This window comes from Colletotrichum destructivum, chromosome 2 (assembly GCF_034447905.1).
Source record: "Colletotrichum destructivum chromosome 2, complete sequence".
Lineage (NCBI taxonomy): Eukaryota > Fungi > Ascomycota > Sordariomycetes > Glomerellales > Glomerellaceae > Colletotrichum > Colletotrichum destructivum.
The window spans coordinates 1,004,321-1,018,467 of record NC_085897.1 but is presented as its reverse complement, the minus strand read 5'-3'; the positions used below and the strand labels follow the sequence as shown (position 1 = coordinate 1,018,467).

Genomic DNA, 14,147 nt, shown 5'->3' with positions numbered 1-14,147 from the left:
ATCACTTCTGGAATTAAAATCACCGCTGTCCAATTGAGTGAGTAATGCGTCATGACTTCTGCCTGTGAAGCAAGATTGTGTTACTGGTTTCGAAAAACTTGACCATGTCGTCCGAAGAGCTGCCCCAGAATCTGTCCTTGGCAGAATGTTAGGATTCTCGGGACGCTCAGCATTGTTTTCAGCCAGCGAAATTGTCTGCCGCTGGAGTCTACTTTCCATTTGCTTTCCAAGAAACTGTAGCTGAGCCGTCTCGGACAAGGGAACAATGCGAGTAAAGACTGACAAGCCGCCGGCGATAATCTCTTAAGGCCGTCCGGGCCTGTCTCGCTCCAGACGACCTGCCGCCTTCCGGCCCTCCCGAGGAAGCCGGCCGAAGCTGCCCCACACACCGAGCGGCTATCGCCGTCGTAAGTCCCGGCCCTTACGTTGACTTCTCACACGAAAAGAAAAGGGGGACGTTGAAGTAGACGTCGAATGTGGCTTGCATTATGCTCCGGGGAGGGGGGAAAAAACCCCCATCATGCGTACTCAGTGAGGCAAAGCCCGCATCTTTGCGCTTGCGTTGATATTACTATGGTGGTACGCGGCTGGAGGGATAGGGGAGTACCGCTCTGTGAAAGAGGCAGCGTCTACTTGTGTTGAAATTTGTCATATTGTTATTCCTGTCCACTGGAACTAACAGTCCATAAGGCCCCAATATTCCAGAGACGTTCGCTTGCATATGGGAAAAGTTGTGTCATTCAACGGGAACGATGATGATCTTGGCATGGATATAGCTTGGCCATGCCATAGCAGTATGGTTGAAGAACATAGTCCGATCATCGTCATTTGCAACATCTAAACAAGTTAGGCGATTGCCTACACATGAGTAGTTTGACTTAGAAGATAATAATTAGGGTATACTGTCTAGGTTTGTCCTAATACTTCCCATCTCAACATCCTGTAAACAACCCACCCTGATCTCAACTTCACCTGCAGGTCTTATCTGAGTACCTGATGTGGCATTCCTTTTTAGTATCAACCGGTGCCCCCGCAATGACTTCGGCTGCAGCCTCGCTGTACATGATGCAAATGGAAGTTGAACGAGCTCCTTGTTTCTCTTCACCATAGGCCCAGGCTATTTTTTTTCATGTTAGTAAGTACTGAGTGCCTTACAAGCAGGCGGGCAGGACAGAGAGTGAACTTACATTGGCAGTCGCTACTGGCTTCGCAAGACGACCGCGCGTAGTCGGCCCCGGGACAACCTGCCTCGTATCTCATGATCTTCTTGTTTAGTTGCCCGCAAACGTTACACTGGGGATCAGCTGTCGCTTTGCCCGTGGGCTGAGCCGGCAAAGACGATTCGGGGCCGGAGCAAGCCCGCGAGCTTTGTCTCCGGACCGCCCCCCCCAGAGACCGACGCATACGCGTTGCTGTGCTGCACGGCGGGTAGAATCCGTTCCAAGCTATGGCTGGATGATCGTCGGTAAAGCCGCGCCGGTACGACTTCTCCTTTATCAGGGCCTTCATGTCTTCCGCTATGCTGCCCGACCTCAAATCCTTCTTGAACTTCGGGTTTGACAAAAAGTAAGCCGCCAGACCCCCTATTTGGGGAGCAGCAACTGAAACGCCACTTCTGGTAACAAGACCATCCAAGGTGTTGTAGCCAGCGCACTGGATCCTCCGACCGACCGCCCAAGTAGTTACCAAAGACCCGCGCTGGCTGTCAGGGGCCATAGTCCCATCAACAGTAGCTGAGCCTACCACGATAATGGGGAGATTCTTGGCCAGTATGGCTGGGAGCTTGTTCGGCTCGATGGAAATGGAAACATCGTTTCCAGCCCCGCAGACGACTGGTACATCTTCGCCGAGAATCTTTCGCATTATCTCGTCCATGTCTGAAAGCAGCTCTGCTTTCGCCTTGTCTTCCCTCGGCACATAAGTAAAAGTGGAAGTGGAGACGACGGCCTTGCCTTTTAAACCCTTTTCCTTAATGTCGTTGAAGACGGCTTGCCAAGCTTTAACAAAGAAAAATTCGCCAGGTGTCGGATCTACGCGGACTGTGACGAGGTTGGCTCGCTTGGCCACCCCAACCGTCTTGCCAACGGCCTTTGAAGCCACACAAGTGCCATGGGAGGATATCCCGTTAATGACGCTGGGGTCTTTCACGACGTCGATGTTCCTGCGGGTGACAGATGAGTCCGGGGGTCGAAGTTCGGAATGTGCGAAGCGGAATGGACCAGTATCGATTATGTAAATGGTTATCCCCTGGCCAGCGACATCATCGTACCCGTAGTGCTCGTTGTACTCGTGGTGGTCGACAAACGGATTCCCTGGCGGCGTTGAAAGCATCCGTAGGTCAATGATAGGGTTGTCTGCCGTAGGAGCCTGGTTGACGATGTCTCGTCTTTTATTGGCGGTGGGTACATCGGGTTCTTCAGCAACAACAAGCTGTTCCTCGAGTTCAGCGCTTTTGACAACGTCCTCCGAGTTGACCTTTTTGAGCTGAGCCGCAGTGAGCGCGGTGAGCCAGATGTAAGGAATGTCTTTTTCGTTGACAATGGATTTGACCTCGTCTTCATCTCCGACTATGCCTACAAGGGTGTTGTGGAATCCGTCGGCATCTTCTTTCGAGATGCCTTGCTTGGCCCGGATGATGTATTTGGCCTCATATGTGCCGGTCGGAGTTGCTGATGTGGGCTTCGACGGGTGTGGCAACTCTTGGGACAAACACGGTGAGATTAGTGTGAACAAAACAGCGAGAAAACGCAAGGGCTTCATGGCGACAAGAATGAAGGGCAATGACAGCAATGTTTCGGACCACCAAGTCTTCTCAGCTAGGCGGCCAGTCTTGCCTTATAGACCGAATTTCTATCTAGACTTCAATTCATTTATATCACCACTTACGTATGGACAGACTGACTCTCGGCAAGTAATTAGAAAAGTACGTTGAAGCATCTATTTCTTATTACCCCCGGAGTCCCCGTTCAATGCCCCCTCTTGTCCGGTCTTGTCCAGGTTGACACAAGAAGGGAGAAGGGATCTTCCTAGACAAACGCCCATAGAGCCACAATTAGCCTTGCTGCACTCGGTACCCTTCACTAACAGATCCCTTCTACCTCCTTATGACACCTGCGGTCTTGAAAATGATCTGCATCTAACCTAATAGCATTTTTATCCACATTCGTTTGATTTGTACAACTGACACCCTGGTCATTTAGGTCATGCCTTGTGTGTAAAGTCCACTGCCAAGTAAGTAAAGGTATATTTAGGTGCAATGCACTCCGATTAATGAAGAGCGTGCGGACGACCTCTAAACCACCAAGCAGGCGAAACCTTGCACAATAGTGCGTAGGCTGCAGCTGACAAAAGCAATTACTGATAAGAAGCCAAAAAGTTTGCGAGATGGGGCAGTTAAGACACACCTGCTGGTTGAATTGTTAGAGAACACACACCTTTACAGCCCCTTTGAAAAACACACGTGTTTCCTTCGGGTGCAAGGCAGAGCATTTTACGTTTGCCCAGTTGGAGGCCGCCCCAAAGTATGCATATGCTTGCGGCTTGACAGGGGAACAGAAATTCTATATCTACGCGTATCTGAGCGTGGAAGCTCTTCTGTTCTTCGTTGTCCATCGCGGCATCGCACAAGGGTTGCCGAAACTGAAACTCTTGTGGTAAGTTGTAAGTCTCCGAGGTGCTTAGTGTAAATGATTGCTGTACGGTCGGAGGTATTCATCGCTATTTCACTCGTGCCCAAGGTTTTGACAAGTGAAGCATACAAAATTCCAATCGTCGAGAAGCTTTTTCGTGTTTTTGGTGGTTGCTTGTCCGGCGACGACTCCGATTCCCACACCCCACCTGAAGCAAAAGTCAATCAAGTTACCTAATTACTTATCCAGCCCACTGCTGAATCAAATGGACGCTTGTTATCAATTGAAAACCGTCCTTAGCTAGGAAACACTAATGGGTTCTTCTAGGTCTGACGATTTGATTTCCTTTTCATTCCCTCATTTGTGAACAAGCTCAAGCATCATTTCAGCACCTGAAAGTGAAGTTAGTTCCCCAGGTTGGGCATCAGTTGTGGACCTTGTTGCCCTCAAGACTCTAATCCGTAAGACCTGTTTCACTGGGCTTACCTTCACAACATGCAGCTAGAACACCGACATTTCTTTTCTTCAAAGGTATCAATTGTTTTGGTAGCAGTTGGTAAACGGCAAATGTATCGTTACATCCACAATTGCCGTGCCCACCTTGAATCCTCTCCGCCTTTGTCAGTCATGACAGAAACACCCAAGTCCCCACACACTAAGGGGAATAATCCGCACAGAACTCCAACACAACTCATGTCACAGCAACCCCCAAGCGCTGAAACTCTCCGCATCCACGAAGGCCTTGTTCTTCGAGGACCGTGTGGAGTAACGTTCCGCAACGCAAGTCGCTCGATGTGGGGTGAAGCTTTCCGCAACAGACATGATGAACGGGGTAGCGGAGCTTACAAAAAGCCCGGGTCAGCCCCAGTGAGCCGTCGTCATCGTCAAACCCCTCCTCGAACCCCCTCACGAGCCAGCTCGAGATCGCCATGGCCGCCCAAAACCTCACTCCGAAGGACTTCCAAAACGTCTTTCATTGGGCGGAAACGCAGAAGAACGGAACGATCCCCTCCTTCGCGACCCGCTCGAACGATCCGTACACGTACCAGCCCGGCTTCAACAACAGCTTCGAGTCCGAGGCCATCGCCGGCACGATCCCGAGGGGTCAGAACAACCCTAGGAGCATACGATATGGACTGTACGCGGAGCAGCTGACGGCTTCGTCGTTCGTCGCTCCTCGGCACGCGAACAAGAAAGCATGGCTGTACCGTTCCCGACCAGCGGTGGCCCATCAGGGATTTGTGAGCTGCCTTTCACAGCAGCAGTGGCTTCTCCAATTGCTGTAGCTAACCCAACCAACCTGTGTCCAATCCAGACCGAGCTCCCCGACAACAAGGACACAGAGTCGACATTCATCCCCATCAACCCCCGAGTTCACGTATCGCCGACTCAGTTGGCCTGGAAGCCGTTTCCCATCCCCGACGGAGAGGACGTCGACTTCGTCCAAGGCCTGAAGACCGTGGCAGGCTCGGGTGACCCGACGCTCCGAGAGGGCCTGGCCACCCACGTGTACCTGTGCAACAAGAGCATGACGAAGAAGGCCTTTGCCAACTCGGACGGGGACTGGCTCATCGTGCCGCAGCAGGGCGCCCTCGACATCCAGACCGAGTTCGGATTCCTCTACGTGCAGCCGGGCGAGATCTGCGTCATCCAGCGCGGCCTCCGCTTCAAGGTCAGGGTCGAGGGGCCGACGCGCGGCTACATACTCGAGGTCTGGGGCTCCGGCTGGGAGCTGCCCGAGCTGGGCCCGCTGGGCGCCAACGGCCTGGCCAACGCCCGCGACTTCCTGCACCCCGTCGCGGCGTACGAGGTGACCAAGGACGACCCGTGGGACATCGTCTACAAGCTGGGCGGCAAGTTCTTCAACAGCACGCAGCGGCACTGCCCGTTCGACGTCGTCGCGTGGCACGGCAACTACGTGCCCTACAAGTACGACCTGACCAAGTTCGTCGCCGTGGGCTCCATCTCGGTCGACCACATCGACCCGTCCATCTTCTGCGTCCTGACGGCCAGGTCGAGGGACCCGACGGCGCCGCTGGCGGACTTCCTCATCTTCTCGCCGAGGTGGGACGTCGCGTCGCACACGTACCGGCCGCCCTACTACCACCGCAACGCCGCGTCGGAGCTCATGGGGCTGATCTACGGCGAGTACGGCGGGCGGTCCGACGAGTTCCGGCCGGGGAGCATCTCGTTCGAGTCCGGCTTCGTGCCCCACGGCGTCGCGTACGAGCAGTTCGCCGCGGCGTCGAGGGAGGACCCCCCCGCGATGCAGATCTCGCTCGGGTCCATCGCCTTCATGTTCGAGACGAGCCGGGCGCTGACCATCACCGACTATGCGTGGAACAGCGAGCAGAAGCACGAGCACGACCCCAAGATGTGGGACGACCTCGTGGACAACTTCTCGAGCTTTGAGATTGACCCCGAGTTGATCAAGAACAGTGGGAGACGCTGAGGCCCCAGACACGGGGTTCTTGCAACGAGGGGGGGAGAGAGAGTCTTGCCCGGCGCCGGACTGTTTCGGTGGTGCACGCATGCAAGTCAAATGAAAGAAAGCATGATGGAAATTGACTTAGCAGATGCGTGTCAATGAATCCATTCTTGCTCTACATCATGGTACGAAGAAAAATCCACGGCCCTTGCTGTTAAAGTTTCCTACATGAGAGGATCGTATACTGCCACGCTCGTGAGACTATTTGCTGTAGCAGGCCCAAAAGCTCACAGTCTGGTGGAGCTGATGTTGCATTGTTCCATAATACACACCGACGTACTTAGGAGGATTGTATAATCCAACATCATCTGAGTTAAAAAAGTGACACATTTGACAACGACAACAACAATCATCCATAAACAACTAAAAAAAAAACATTACATACAACACCAGGTATTCGCTGGTCGTCACCGACCCAACTACTAATCCGGCCCTCATTGGCTTGTCTATGGGAGAGCGGACGGGATCCCGAATTTTCCAATGGGTATGGTCGTATGTGCTGTTCTGAGCAGCGTAAGTTGATTATGTACCAGAAACGGATGCTCTCAGAGACGGAAGCGGGACTGGCCTGTCGAACCTCGGTCATCAAGTCTCAAGCAAGACATGAATAACAACCAGGTATCCTATCACTCTGACATCTGTGGCCTATATACTGTTCTATGTCGTTACAGCTGGCAGCTCAATGAGAAAGTTTATGTAGCAATTTGAGCTTTTGACGTGCCTGGCTCTATGAGGATGCACGCTTCACAGAGTGAGGAGGTTATGGACATGTTAGAAACGGGCATCGGTCAAGACTTGATATTGTCGTCAAGGTGTAAGCCTCTTTGCGCGGGAAGTACGGTTTAACCGGCTCATATCATTGCGTATGAAGAAATACCCATGTCCAGGTTGTATGCTCCAATATCATGTGGGTTGCATATTCAGTCTTTGGATGTCGCGTACAAACTAGTAGCAAAATAGGACACCCGTCCTGAGATATTCCGGCCGGCCACTTGGTATCATACTCATGCTCATAAACAAACAAGCGCGCTCTTATGCAAAAACACCCCCCAATCCAACAAGTTACAAGGCCTTATCCAACGTGCCCTTCTTCACGAAGTCCTTGGTCGCAAACTCCCTCTCCCCGCCGGTCGCGATGTTCTTGTTCTTGGCCTGGCCCTGCGGGTCGCCGGCGGCGGTGTCCACAGCCGAGTTGAACTTGCCACGGAGCACTTCTCCGACGCCCTGGTATTGGTCAAGTCAGTCAGCACCGGCGCGATGGCCATCTGGGTTATTGCTTGGGGTTATGAGCACCGGGGGGGAGAGGGAGAACTTACGTGTCCCTGGGCGAAAGCGCCCTTGATCTGCTGGCCGATGCCACCGCTGTGCGTCGTGGGTGCATCGCCGCCACCGATCGTGCTCGTGGCAGCCGTCGAGGTTGGGTGCGTCACTGGCGCCTGGCTGGTGGTTGTCGTCTGGGTGGTCGTCTGGGTAGTCGCAGGGTTGACGTTAGGGTTGACGTTGGAGTTCACACTAGGGTTCTGGTAGGCATCGACATTCTGGTACGTGTTGGCGTTCTGTGCGTCGAGCGCGGCGGTGTTGGTGTTGGTGGCCATTGTGATATTGGTTTATTGAGAGTGTACTGAGTTCTTGGAGACGATCCTTGGTGAAGCAGAGTTCAGGACTGGGCTGATGTGATATATATAGGTTCGTAGCAAAATTAATGAAGAGTTGGCCACCACTACCCACTGACGATGCTCCGAACGCCGCTTAAATGTCGTCCAGAACACGCATGTCATTGGCCCCAAACCTGATCTTATGATGTGCCAAGGGGTGACGTCACAATAGCGCAAAGCCCGTCGCGTGGAGGCACTGGAGGGCGATCTGTGGAGCGTTGATCCCGCTTGATGTCAGCCTCAAGTTTGCTTTGGTTATTCCCGGCAACCTTACATCGTTGTGTCACAGACTTACAGATGCCGCACGGTGGCAATGTTGATCGTCCCCTGCAAGTGAATGTTCTAGCGAGCGTTTACATACAGAGGCATACGTGACCTGAGTAAATAAGTCAGTTCTCCTCATTTATTGCATCGTGGCCGGGGTGGCCCTACAGAGTCTTGTAAATTGTACGGTTTCTCGAGATGACATAACATAAGTGGTGAGGATACTAGAAGAATTGGGGATACTTGATCTGTGAAAATGTTTGGGTTGGGCAGTCACATTATTAAATACACAATACGCTGTCTATTAATGTTCGCGCTGGTTCAATAATTCATTACCTGCTTCACCTGCCCTTTCCAGTCAAGTTAAATTCCTGCAGGTTATACTTTATATACCTGGGCATTAGTTATTTATGAGACTTTGGGTGATGTCTAGCTCAGCTTCTTGCTTGGATTTCTCACAAACCTATTTTACAGATGACAATCTTACCTGACGAACTGTCAGTCTGTTAGAGTGGACTCACACAACATGAAACCAGAATGGGATTCCTACTACGCGTCAGCAACAATTCAACGAAGCATATTGTTGGTCCTCATGAGGGGAAAAAATCTAGGAACCATGTGACCGGTATGTGTGTTGCACATTCCTGCTCTAGGAGACAACTTTCACCACGAAGTGAGCCTTGGTAGTCTGTAGACAACCATTTAAATTAGCAAGAACTCAGTACAAGTGATCTATCTGTTGCTGGCTGCCTTTTTGAATAACACTGTATGTACCCGGACAATGCCCTGAGTATAGATCACATATAAAAATCAAACAACGATGAATCCCTCTTCTACCTCATCCCCCCTGTCCCGCCGTCCTTCAGCAACAACTCTCACCAAACGCCCAAAACAATAGCCCCAACAACAGCAACATACACCCACCGCTCAACGTCCAGCCTCTCCCCGGCACCGTAATAGCATCGGTTCCCGTTACAGCTTGTGCCCCCTCCTCCCCACCCCCCGCTGCCGCCGCCTCCTCCCCAGCCCCAGGCTGCACTACACTCCCCCTCGAAATCGACGAGGTCCGTCCTCCCGAGCGGGCTGCACAACGACGCTGCGGCCGCCGCCTGGTCATCGGACCCGCCGGAGCACGACAGAACGGCGCTCCACTGCCCGTCCGCGCAGTGCTGGAACCTGTCCGAGAGGCAGTTCCACTGTCCCTCGTAGCCGGCGCAGGAGGCCTCGGGGGCGAGGTAGAGGTGACTCAGGTCCTGGAGGGTCGTGTTTGCGGTTGCCTCATCGACGGGCGCGGTGGCGGGAGAGGGCGACGCGCATGCGCGGTCGACGAGGAGGGTCGACGTGGAGAGGAGAACGGCGGAGAGGAGACCTCTGCGGCGGCTTGCTTTGAGTTGGGGAAACATCGTGACGGACGTCTTTTAGTGGAGATGCGAGAGGTGTCTATGGTTTAAGATCTCGAAACGTCAGAGCCAAGTGGTGGAGAAGAACGTTACAAACTGTAGACAAGAACGGAGAGAGAAGACAGAGTGCTGGAGGTATGTGGTTATAGGCTGATCATGTCCTTCTTTTCACATGCTAGCTTCCCAACGACTTCTATATCTCTCTCTCTCTCTCTCTTCTCCACGCTTTCAGCTGACAGACAGCCGTTGGTTTGGCCGAAATACACCCGAGATCAGGATCCAGAGAAGCCAAGGCAAGGCCATCGACGGGAATGACGGAGATGATCAACGATCGCCTCGATCCATCCTCTCAGGCTGCTGTCCCGAATGCTTCCTGACCAGTTGTGGGCCATGCATGTCCATGGCCTTTGATCCCGCATCACTGTCTCTAGAACGAACTTCATTTGCTCTGAGAATATTGGGACGGAGAACGGGGATACTTCATCATTCAACCGTCAGCTGTTCCGAGTTCGAGCCAAGCCGATGGACGTGTGGCTCTTCCATTGGGCAACGTCGACTTAGTCTCCTCGCCTAGCGAATCCTTAACTTAGACCTCGCTGCTCACCGCAGTAGCAATTCGGATGATGGAAAGGTGAACAGGCGGGGGAGTTGGCTGCCTGCCGGGGAGGCTGCTGGGATGTTGCTTCGAACTGCACCTCATTGAACGGAACTAGCCAAAATCTCCGTCGTGTTCACGCACCAGTCTGGGCATTTCGGCACGGACACGAGGCGTCCTAGGTTCTACACCCCGCAAGAGGTTATACCCTCATGGACCCTGCAGGAACCCGACTAAGAGCACACACGTCCCGAGAACACACCGGGAAGCTCTTGAGGAACATGACTTCATCGTTAAGTTTGTCCGCTAGAGAAGGAACACATGCCGGGTAAGCCACGAACCGGTTCGCCAATGTGCAACGTGTCTTGCGTTGGCGACGTTGCTAATGCCTTAGTTCCAGCGCTACCGCCCTCGCCCACGACCAATGAGGCGCCAAACATCACCACTGTTGAGGGGAGCTAGGAGTACCAGATGGAATAGTTTTCAGAAAGACTCTACAGACTCGAACATCGCGCTGAAAAACAGTCGGAAACATGCGGACTCGCTCCCAGACGTCGGCCCATCCTAGCGATGTGACATCAGGAAGATTTGATTCCCACCCAGGCATCCCCCAACCAAGTCCTAGCCCTCTTTCAGGTCCACTCAAGCAACAAGGTGCGGCCGGAGATGCACGGCACACCAGATCGTTGAGGATAACTGTCAAGCCATGCGTTGTCAGCGAAGAACACACAGCCGACGACGGCCCCCCTCCCCTCCACTTCCCCCTTCACACGAATCATCATCGCACCTCAAGCAAACGATCCCTTCCACTTCCCGAGGCCGCCTAGTCTCTGACCCGCGCTTCCCCCCCTCGCCGCACGCGCTGTCAGCGACTTCGAAACCACCGCGGGCGGCTCGCGTCGGTGGGAGAGCCACTGAAAGAGGCAGAATGCGCCGACGAAAAAGACGAGGGAGGCGATGATGATGAGGATCGAGGAGGCGACGACGCTGACGGCCGGAGCCGGGACGGGCGCCGAGGGGGAGCTGTGGAGCGTGTCGTTGGCGTTCATGGCGATGCCGATGACGAAGGGGCCCTCGGAGTTAATTGTGTCGAGTCTGGTTAATCCGTGTGTGTGTTTGCGCGGGTACGTGCTGGCATCTGTATAAGGAGTCCGCTAAGAGAGGATGATGGTCTTGTACGGCTTGGAGGATGTCGTAGTATGAGGGTTTGTCCTGGTTATAAACGCGTCCCAATCTCCGCGTATCTGCTAGGACCGGCGAGCTTGCGGGGCCGCCCCGATACCGCCGCACGAGGCGGCCCGTCGTTTGCCATGCCTTTGACCCGACGTCGCGGTTCCCGGGTTTCGGGAGCACTTTTTGATGAAAGGGGACCGGGGGGGGGAGGTGGGGCCTCATGCCGTCGGGGAAACATCTCGCTTGGGAACGACTGGAAACCGCTGCGTGAAGGTTGATGCGGATGAGCACGCTCTAGAACAAGATGACCGACGGATGAGAAAGTGACTTGTCGTTCGACAACGGCCGGGTCAGGCTTGCTTTTGTTATTGAGTGATCCTTTGGGAGGGGAAGGGGATGGGTTATACACTGACTGTGTCTCGGCCATCCGTTTGAATTTTGCGGGAGCTGGTTGGAGCATCACATCACACTCACTGCAAGGCAAGCTTGTTACGGGTCGAGAAAAAGATGACAAGTGATGACTTGCTTGACTATCTATCTACATTCTATCTAATTAAACATTAGGAAACCCAATGAAGACAGCGCGTTCCAGCTCTTGGTTTGTGCTGCTGTGAGCCCCTTCCACGGTCCGACACGACGTTTTGTTTCGCACCAGCTGACGACCCGTCATTTCTCAGATCTCATGAGTACATGCCGCTTCCAAAGACGCAAAACAAGACGTTGTTCAGTTCATGGCCAAAATCACGCCACTGGGGGCATTCTGTAGGAAAACGAAACACGCAACATGGTACATAGGACACGTCAATCGTCGTTTTGTGAGTCGTGCTATTCAAAAATGCAAATCTTCACCGGCGGTAGCGAGGCGTCGCACTGGCGGCGCCGGTCCACTCGGGGTATTTGCTAGTGTGCCAGTATCCGTCGTCGTAGCTCTGGGAAGAAGTCGAGACAGGGGATGGCGAAGTGAAAGGGACGACGCTGGTGACAAACGTCGAAGGCTGAGGAATGGAGCTGGGTCCATACGCAGACGTGGGCTGGTAAGCGGTCTCATAAGCCTGGGTGTAAGCCTCCGTGGTGCTGGTGAGCAGAGTGGATGTCGAGCTCGAGGTCCAGGTCGATGACGAAGTAGTGTTTGCCGAGGAGGTGGATGACGGCTCCGGGGGCGGAGCGGCGTAGGAAGTGGGCAAGATAACGGTAGGCGTTGGCGGGGGAGGCGCAACGATGGCCGTGGATGGCTCGACTGAAACTGATGATGCCGGCTCGCTTGGAACCACCCAGATGCCTGTCGACTGGGGATCCTCGATCGCGGACGTGGGAAGGTTGACGGCAACAGAGGAAGATACGGGTGGTGCCGCGGATATCCAAGTTGAGGGCAGCGGCTCTGCCACGACCGTGGAAGGACTGGTAGACGGTGAATGGGAAGCACTGGGACTCGCTGGACTCTCAGTCGATGGAGGGGGCGGGATGATGGCAGTGCTGACCGCAGAGGATGAGCTCGGCACCTCCTGAGTTGCTGGACTCTCTGTTGATGGAGGGGGCTGAATGATGGCAGTACCGACAACAGAGGATGAGCCCGGCACCTCAGTCGATGGAGGGGGTTGGATGATGGCAGTGGAGGTGACAGCAGACGCCGATGAGGATGAGCTCGGTACCACCTGAGTCTCGATCGACGACGAAAACGGCGGCGGAGGCTCGACCGCAGATGTCCAAGGGCTCGCGGGTGGTGATGACGATGTGCTCGGGGGGGCTGATGTCTCTGTCGACGGAGGCGGCACCACAACATGAGGAATTGAGGAGGATACTATGCTCGACGAAGGGCCCGAAGAAACCAATGGGACGGACGTGCTGGCAGTAGATGATCTGATGGGCTGTTGAGACGTGGGAATTTCTGACAAAGGCGATGAAGACGGTTCAGGCTCGGCAGAGCTCGGTGGTGGAGTCGAAGTTGTCGTGGACAGTTGAGGGGTCGACTCAGAAGTAGGCGTCACAGTTGGGTAAACGGTGATGGTCGTCGTTGACCCTCCATCGGTGGTGGCGTCGACGTTGACGACGACGAGTGAGGTGGAGGTTGATGTTGTCTGGGCCGTCTCGGTTGTGTGGGCTGCCGGAGAGGTGATGATGGCGGTGTCGGTGACCCTTTCCGTCACGGTAGTCTTGACTGGAGACTGGGTGACGGTAACGACCTGAGGAGCATCGGTGCTGGGACTTCCCTCGACGTTGACCACCAAGTATGTCTTTGTGGGTTTCGCATCAGCCCGGAGGTGAAGCAGACGATCGAGGAGGGGGATCGCGTTGGCGGCCGTGGAGACGGACAGCAGCAGAGGGAGGGGAGCGGAAGGGCGCATCTCGACACTGGACGAGCGCGGCAGCAGGTTGTCTTGTGGACGAGGTGCCGGTTGAGGATGATGTGATGCCCGCGGGGACAAGGGCAGCGACGATGCCAGCCAGACGCAACAACAACTGATACACGGATGGATGGATGGATGGTGGATATCAATGTCGATCGTATACCAAGATGAATGTGAAGGGTTCTCGCATACGAGAATAGCGACAGAAAAACTGGAGAAGCGAGGAGGAAAAGCAAACAGACCTACGGCTACTGCTCGTGGGAGCCATGGTGGTTTTACTGCAGTGCACTACACTAGCAAAGGCGGATGGCTGGTGATGGAGCAACTGGAGGTGGTGAAGGGGAAATGTTGGTGGTTGGGGTGTTGTTCAGCCAGGGGTAATTGCCATTTAGCGGATAGCGGGTAGTGGGGGTTAGGGGGGTAGGGGGCTATTAAGTCAACCGAAGCGCGTGGAAAGCAAGGAAGATGACGGGAGGTGATGGCCAGGCCGTGGCTCGCGCTGGCTGGGGTTGGTTGGCTCGCTTATCTAATCGGAGAAAGACCCGTCTGGCCAATGGGAAACCCCAGGGAGATCTTTTGTGGAGGTGCGTCACCCAGC

The 14,147-nt window shown here is 54.2% G+C and overlaps 6 protein-coding genes across 6 annotated transcripts; 1 reads left to right on the top strand and 5 right to left on the bottom strand.

Annotated features, from left to right (window-relative positions):
* Positions 1-968: 968 nt before the first annotated feature.
* Positions 969-2,760, bottom strand: CDEST_02507 (Putative peptidase S8/S53 domain, peptidase S8, subtilisin, His-active; the record flags this gene model as incomplete). Its single annotated transcript, XM_062918666.1, has 2 exons — positions 969-1,117; positions 1,188-2,760. The coding sequence occupies 2 exons, from the start codon at positions 2,758-2,760 to the stop codon at positions 969-971; spliced, it is 1,722 nt and encodes a 573-aa protein (XP_062774717.1).
* A 1,499-nt stretch (positions 2,761-4,259) lies between these two features.
* CDEST_02506 (Putative homogentisate 1,2-dioxygenase, rmlC-like cupin domain superfamily, rmlC-like jelly roll) lies at positions 4,260-6,456 on the top strand. Its single transcript, XM_062918665.1, has 2 exons — positions 4,260-4,870; positions 4,945-6,456. Exons 1-2 carry the CDS (start codon positions 4,559-4,561, stop codon positions 6,079-6,081), a joined length of 1,449 nt encoding a protein of 482 aa, XP_062774716.1. The 5' UTR covers positions 4,260-4,558; the 3' UTR covers positions 6,082-6,456.
* A 509-nt stretch (positions 6,457-6,965) lies between these two features.
* CDEST_02505 (uncharacterized protein) lies at positions 6,966-7,804 on the bottom strand. The gene is made up of 2 exons (XM_062918664.1): positions 7,434-7,804; positions 6,966-7,341 (listed from the first exon to the last, which is right to left on the bottom strand). The coding sequence occupies exons 1-2, from the start codon at positions 7,710-7,712 to the stop codon at positions 7,180-7,182; spliced, it is 441 nt and encodes a 146-aa protein (XP_062774715.1). The 5' UTR covers positions 7,713-7,804; the 3' UTR covers positions 6,966-7,179.
* A 1,107-nt stretch (positions 7,805-8,911) lies between these two features.
* Positions 8,912-9,439, bottom strand: CDEST_02504 (uncharacterized protein; the record flags this gene model as incomplete). The annotated part of the gene is made up of 1 exon (XM_062918663.1): positions 8,912-9,439. The coding sequence occupies one exon, from the start codon at positions 9,437-9,439 to the stop codon at positions 8,912-8,914; it is 528 nt and encodes a 175-aa protein (XP_062774714.1).
* A 1,380-nt stretch (positions 9,440-10,819) lies between these two features.
* On the bottom strand, positions 10,820-11,080 carry CDEST_02503 (uncharacterized protein; the record flags this gene model as incomplete). The annotated part of the gene is made up of 1 exon (XM_062918662.1): positions 10,820-11,080. One exon carries the CDS (start codon positions 11,078-11,080, stop codon positions 10,820-10,822), a length of 261 nt encoding a protein of 86 aa, XP_062774713.1.
* A 655-nt stretch (positions 11,081-11,735) lies between these two features.
* CDEST_02502 (uncharacterized protein) lies at positions 11,736-13,917 on the bottom strand. The gene has a single exon (XM_062918661.1). The coding sequence runs from the start codon at positions 13,544-13,546 to the stop codon at positions 12,050-12,052; it is 1,497 nt and encodes a 498-aa protein (XP_062774712.1). The 5' UTR covers positions 13,547-13,917; the 3' UTR covers positions 11,736-12,049.
* Between the last annotated feature and the right edge of the window lie 230 nt (positions 13,918-14,147).

What these genes read in the sequence shown, in the direction of transcription:
- CDEST_02506 (XM_062918665.1), top strand. Translation starts at nt 4,559, where the DNA reads ATGGCCGCCCAAAACCTCACTCCGAAGGACTTCCAAAACGTCTTTCAT. An exon ending in CGGTGGCCCATCAGGGATTT is followed by an intron (nt 4,871 to 4,944) that starts GTGAGCTGCCTT and finishes TGTCCAATCCAG; the next exon opens with ACCGAGCTCCCCGACAACAA.
- CDEST_02505 (XM_062918664.1), bottom strand. Translation starts at nt 7,712, where the DNA reads ATGGCCACCAACACCAACACCGCCGCGCTCGACGCACAGAACGCCAAC. An exon ending in GCGCTTTCGCCCAGGGACAC is followed by an intron (nt 7,342 to 7,433) that starts GTAAGTTCTCCC and finishes GACCAATACCAG; the next exon opens with GGCGTCGGAGAAGTGCTCCG.
- CDEST_02502 (XM_062918661.1), bottom strand. Translation starts at nt 13,546, where the DNA reads ATGCGCCCTTCCGCTCCCCTCCCTCTGCTGCTGTCCGTCTCCACGGCC.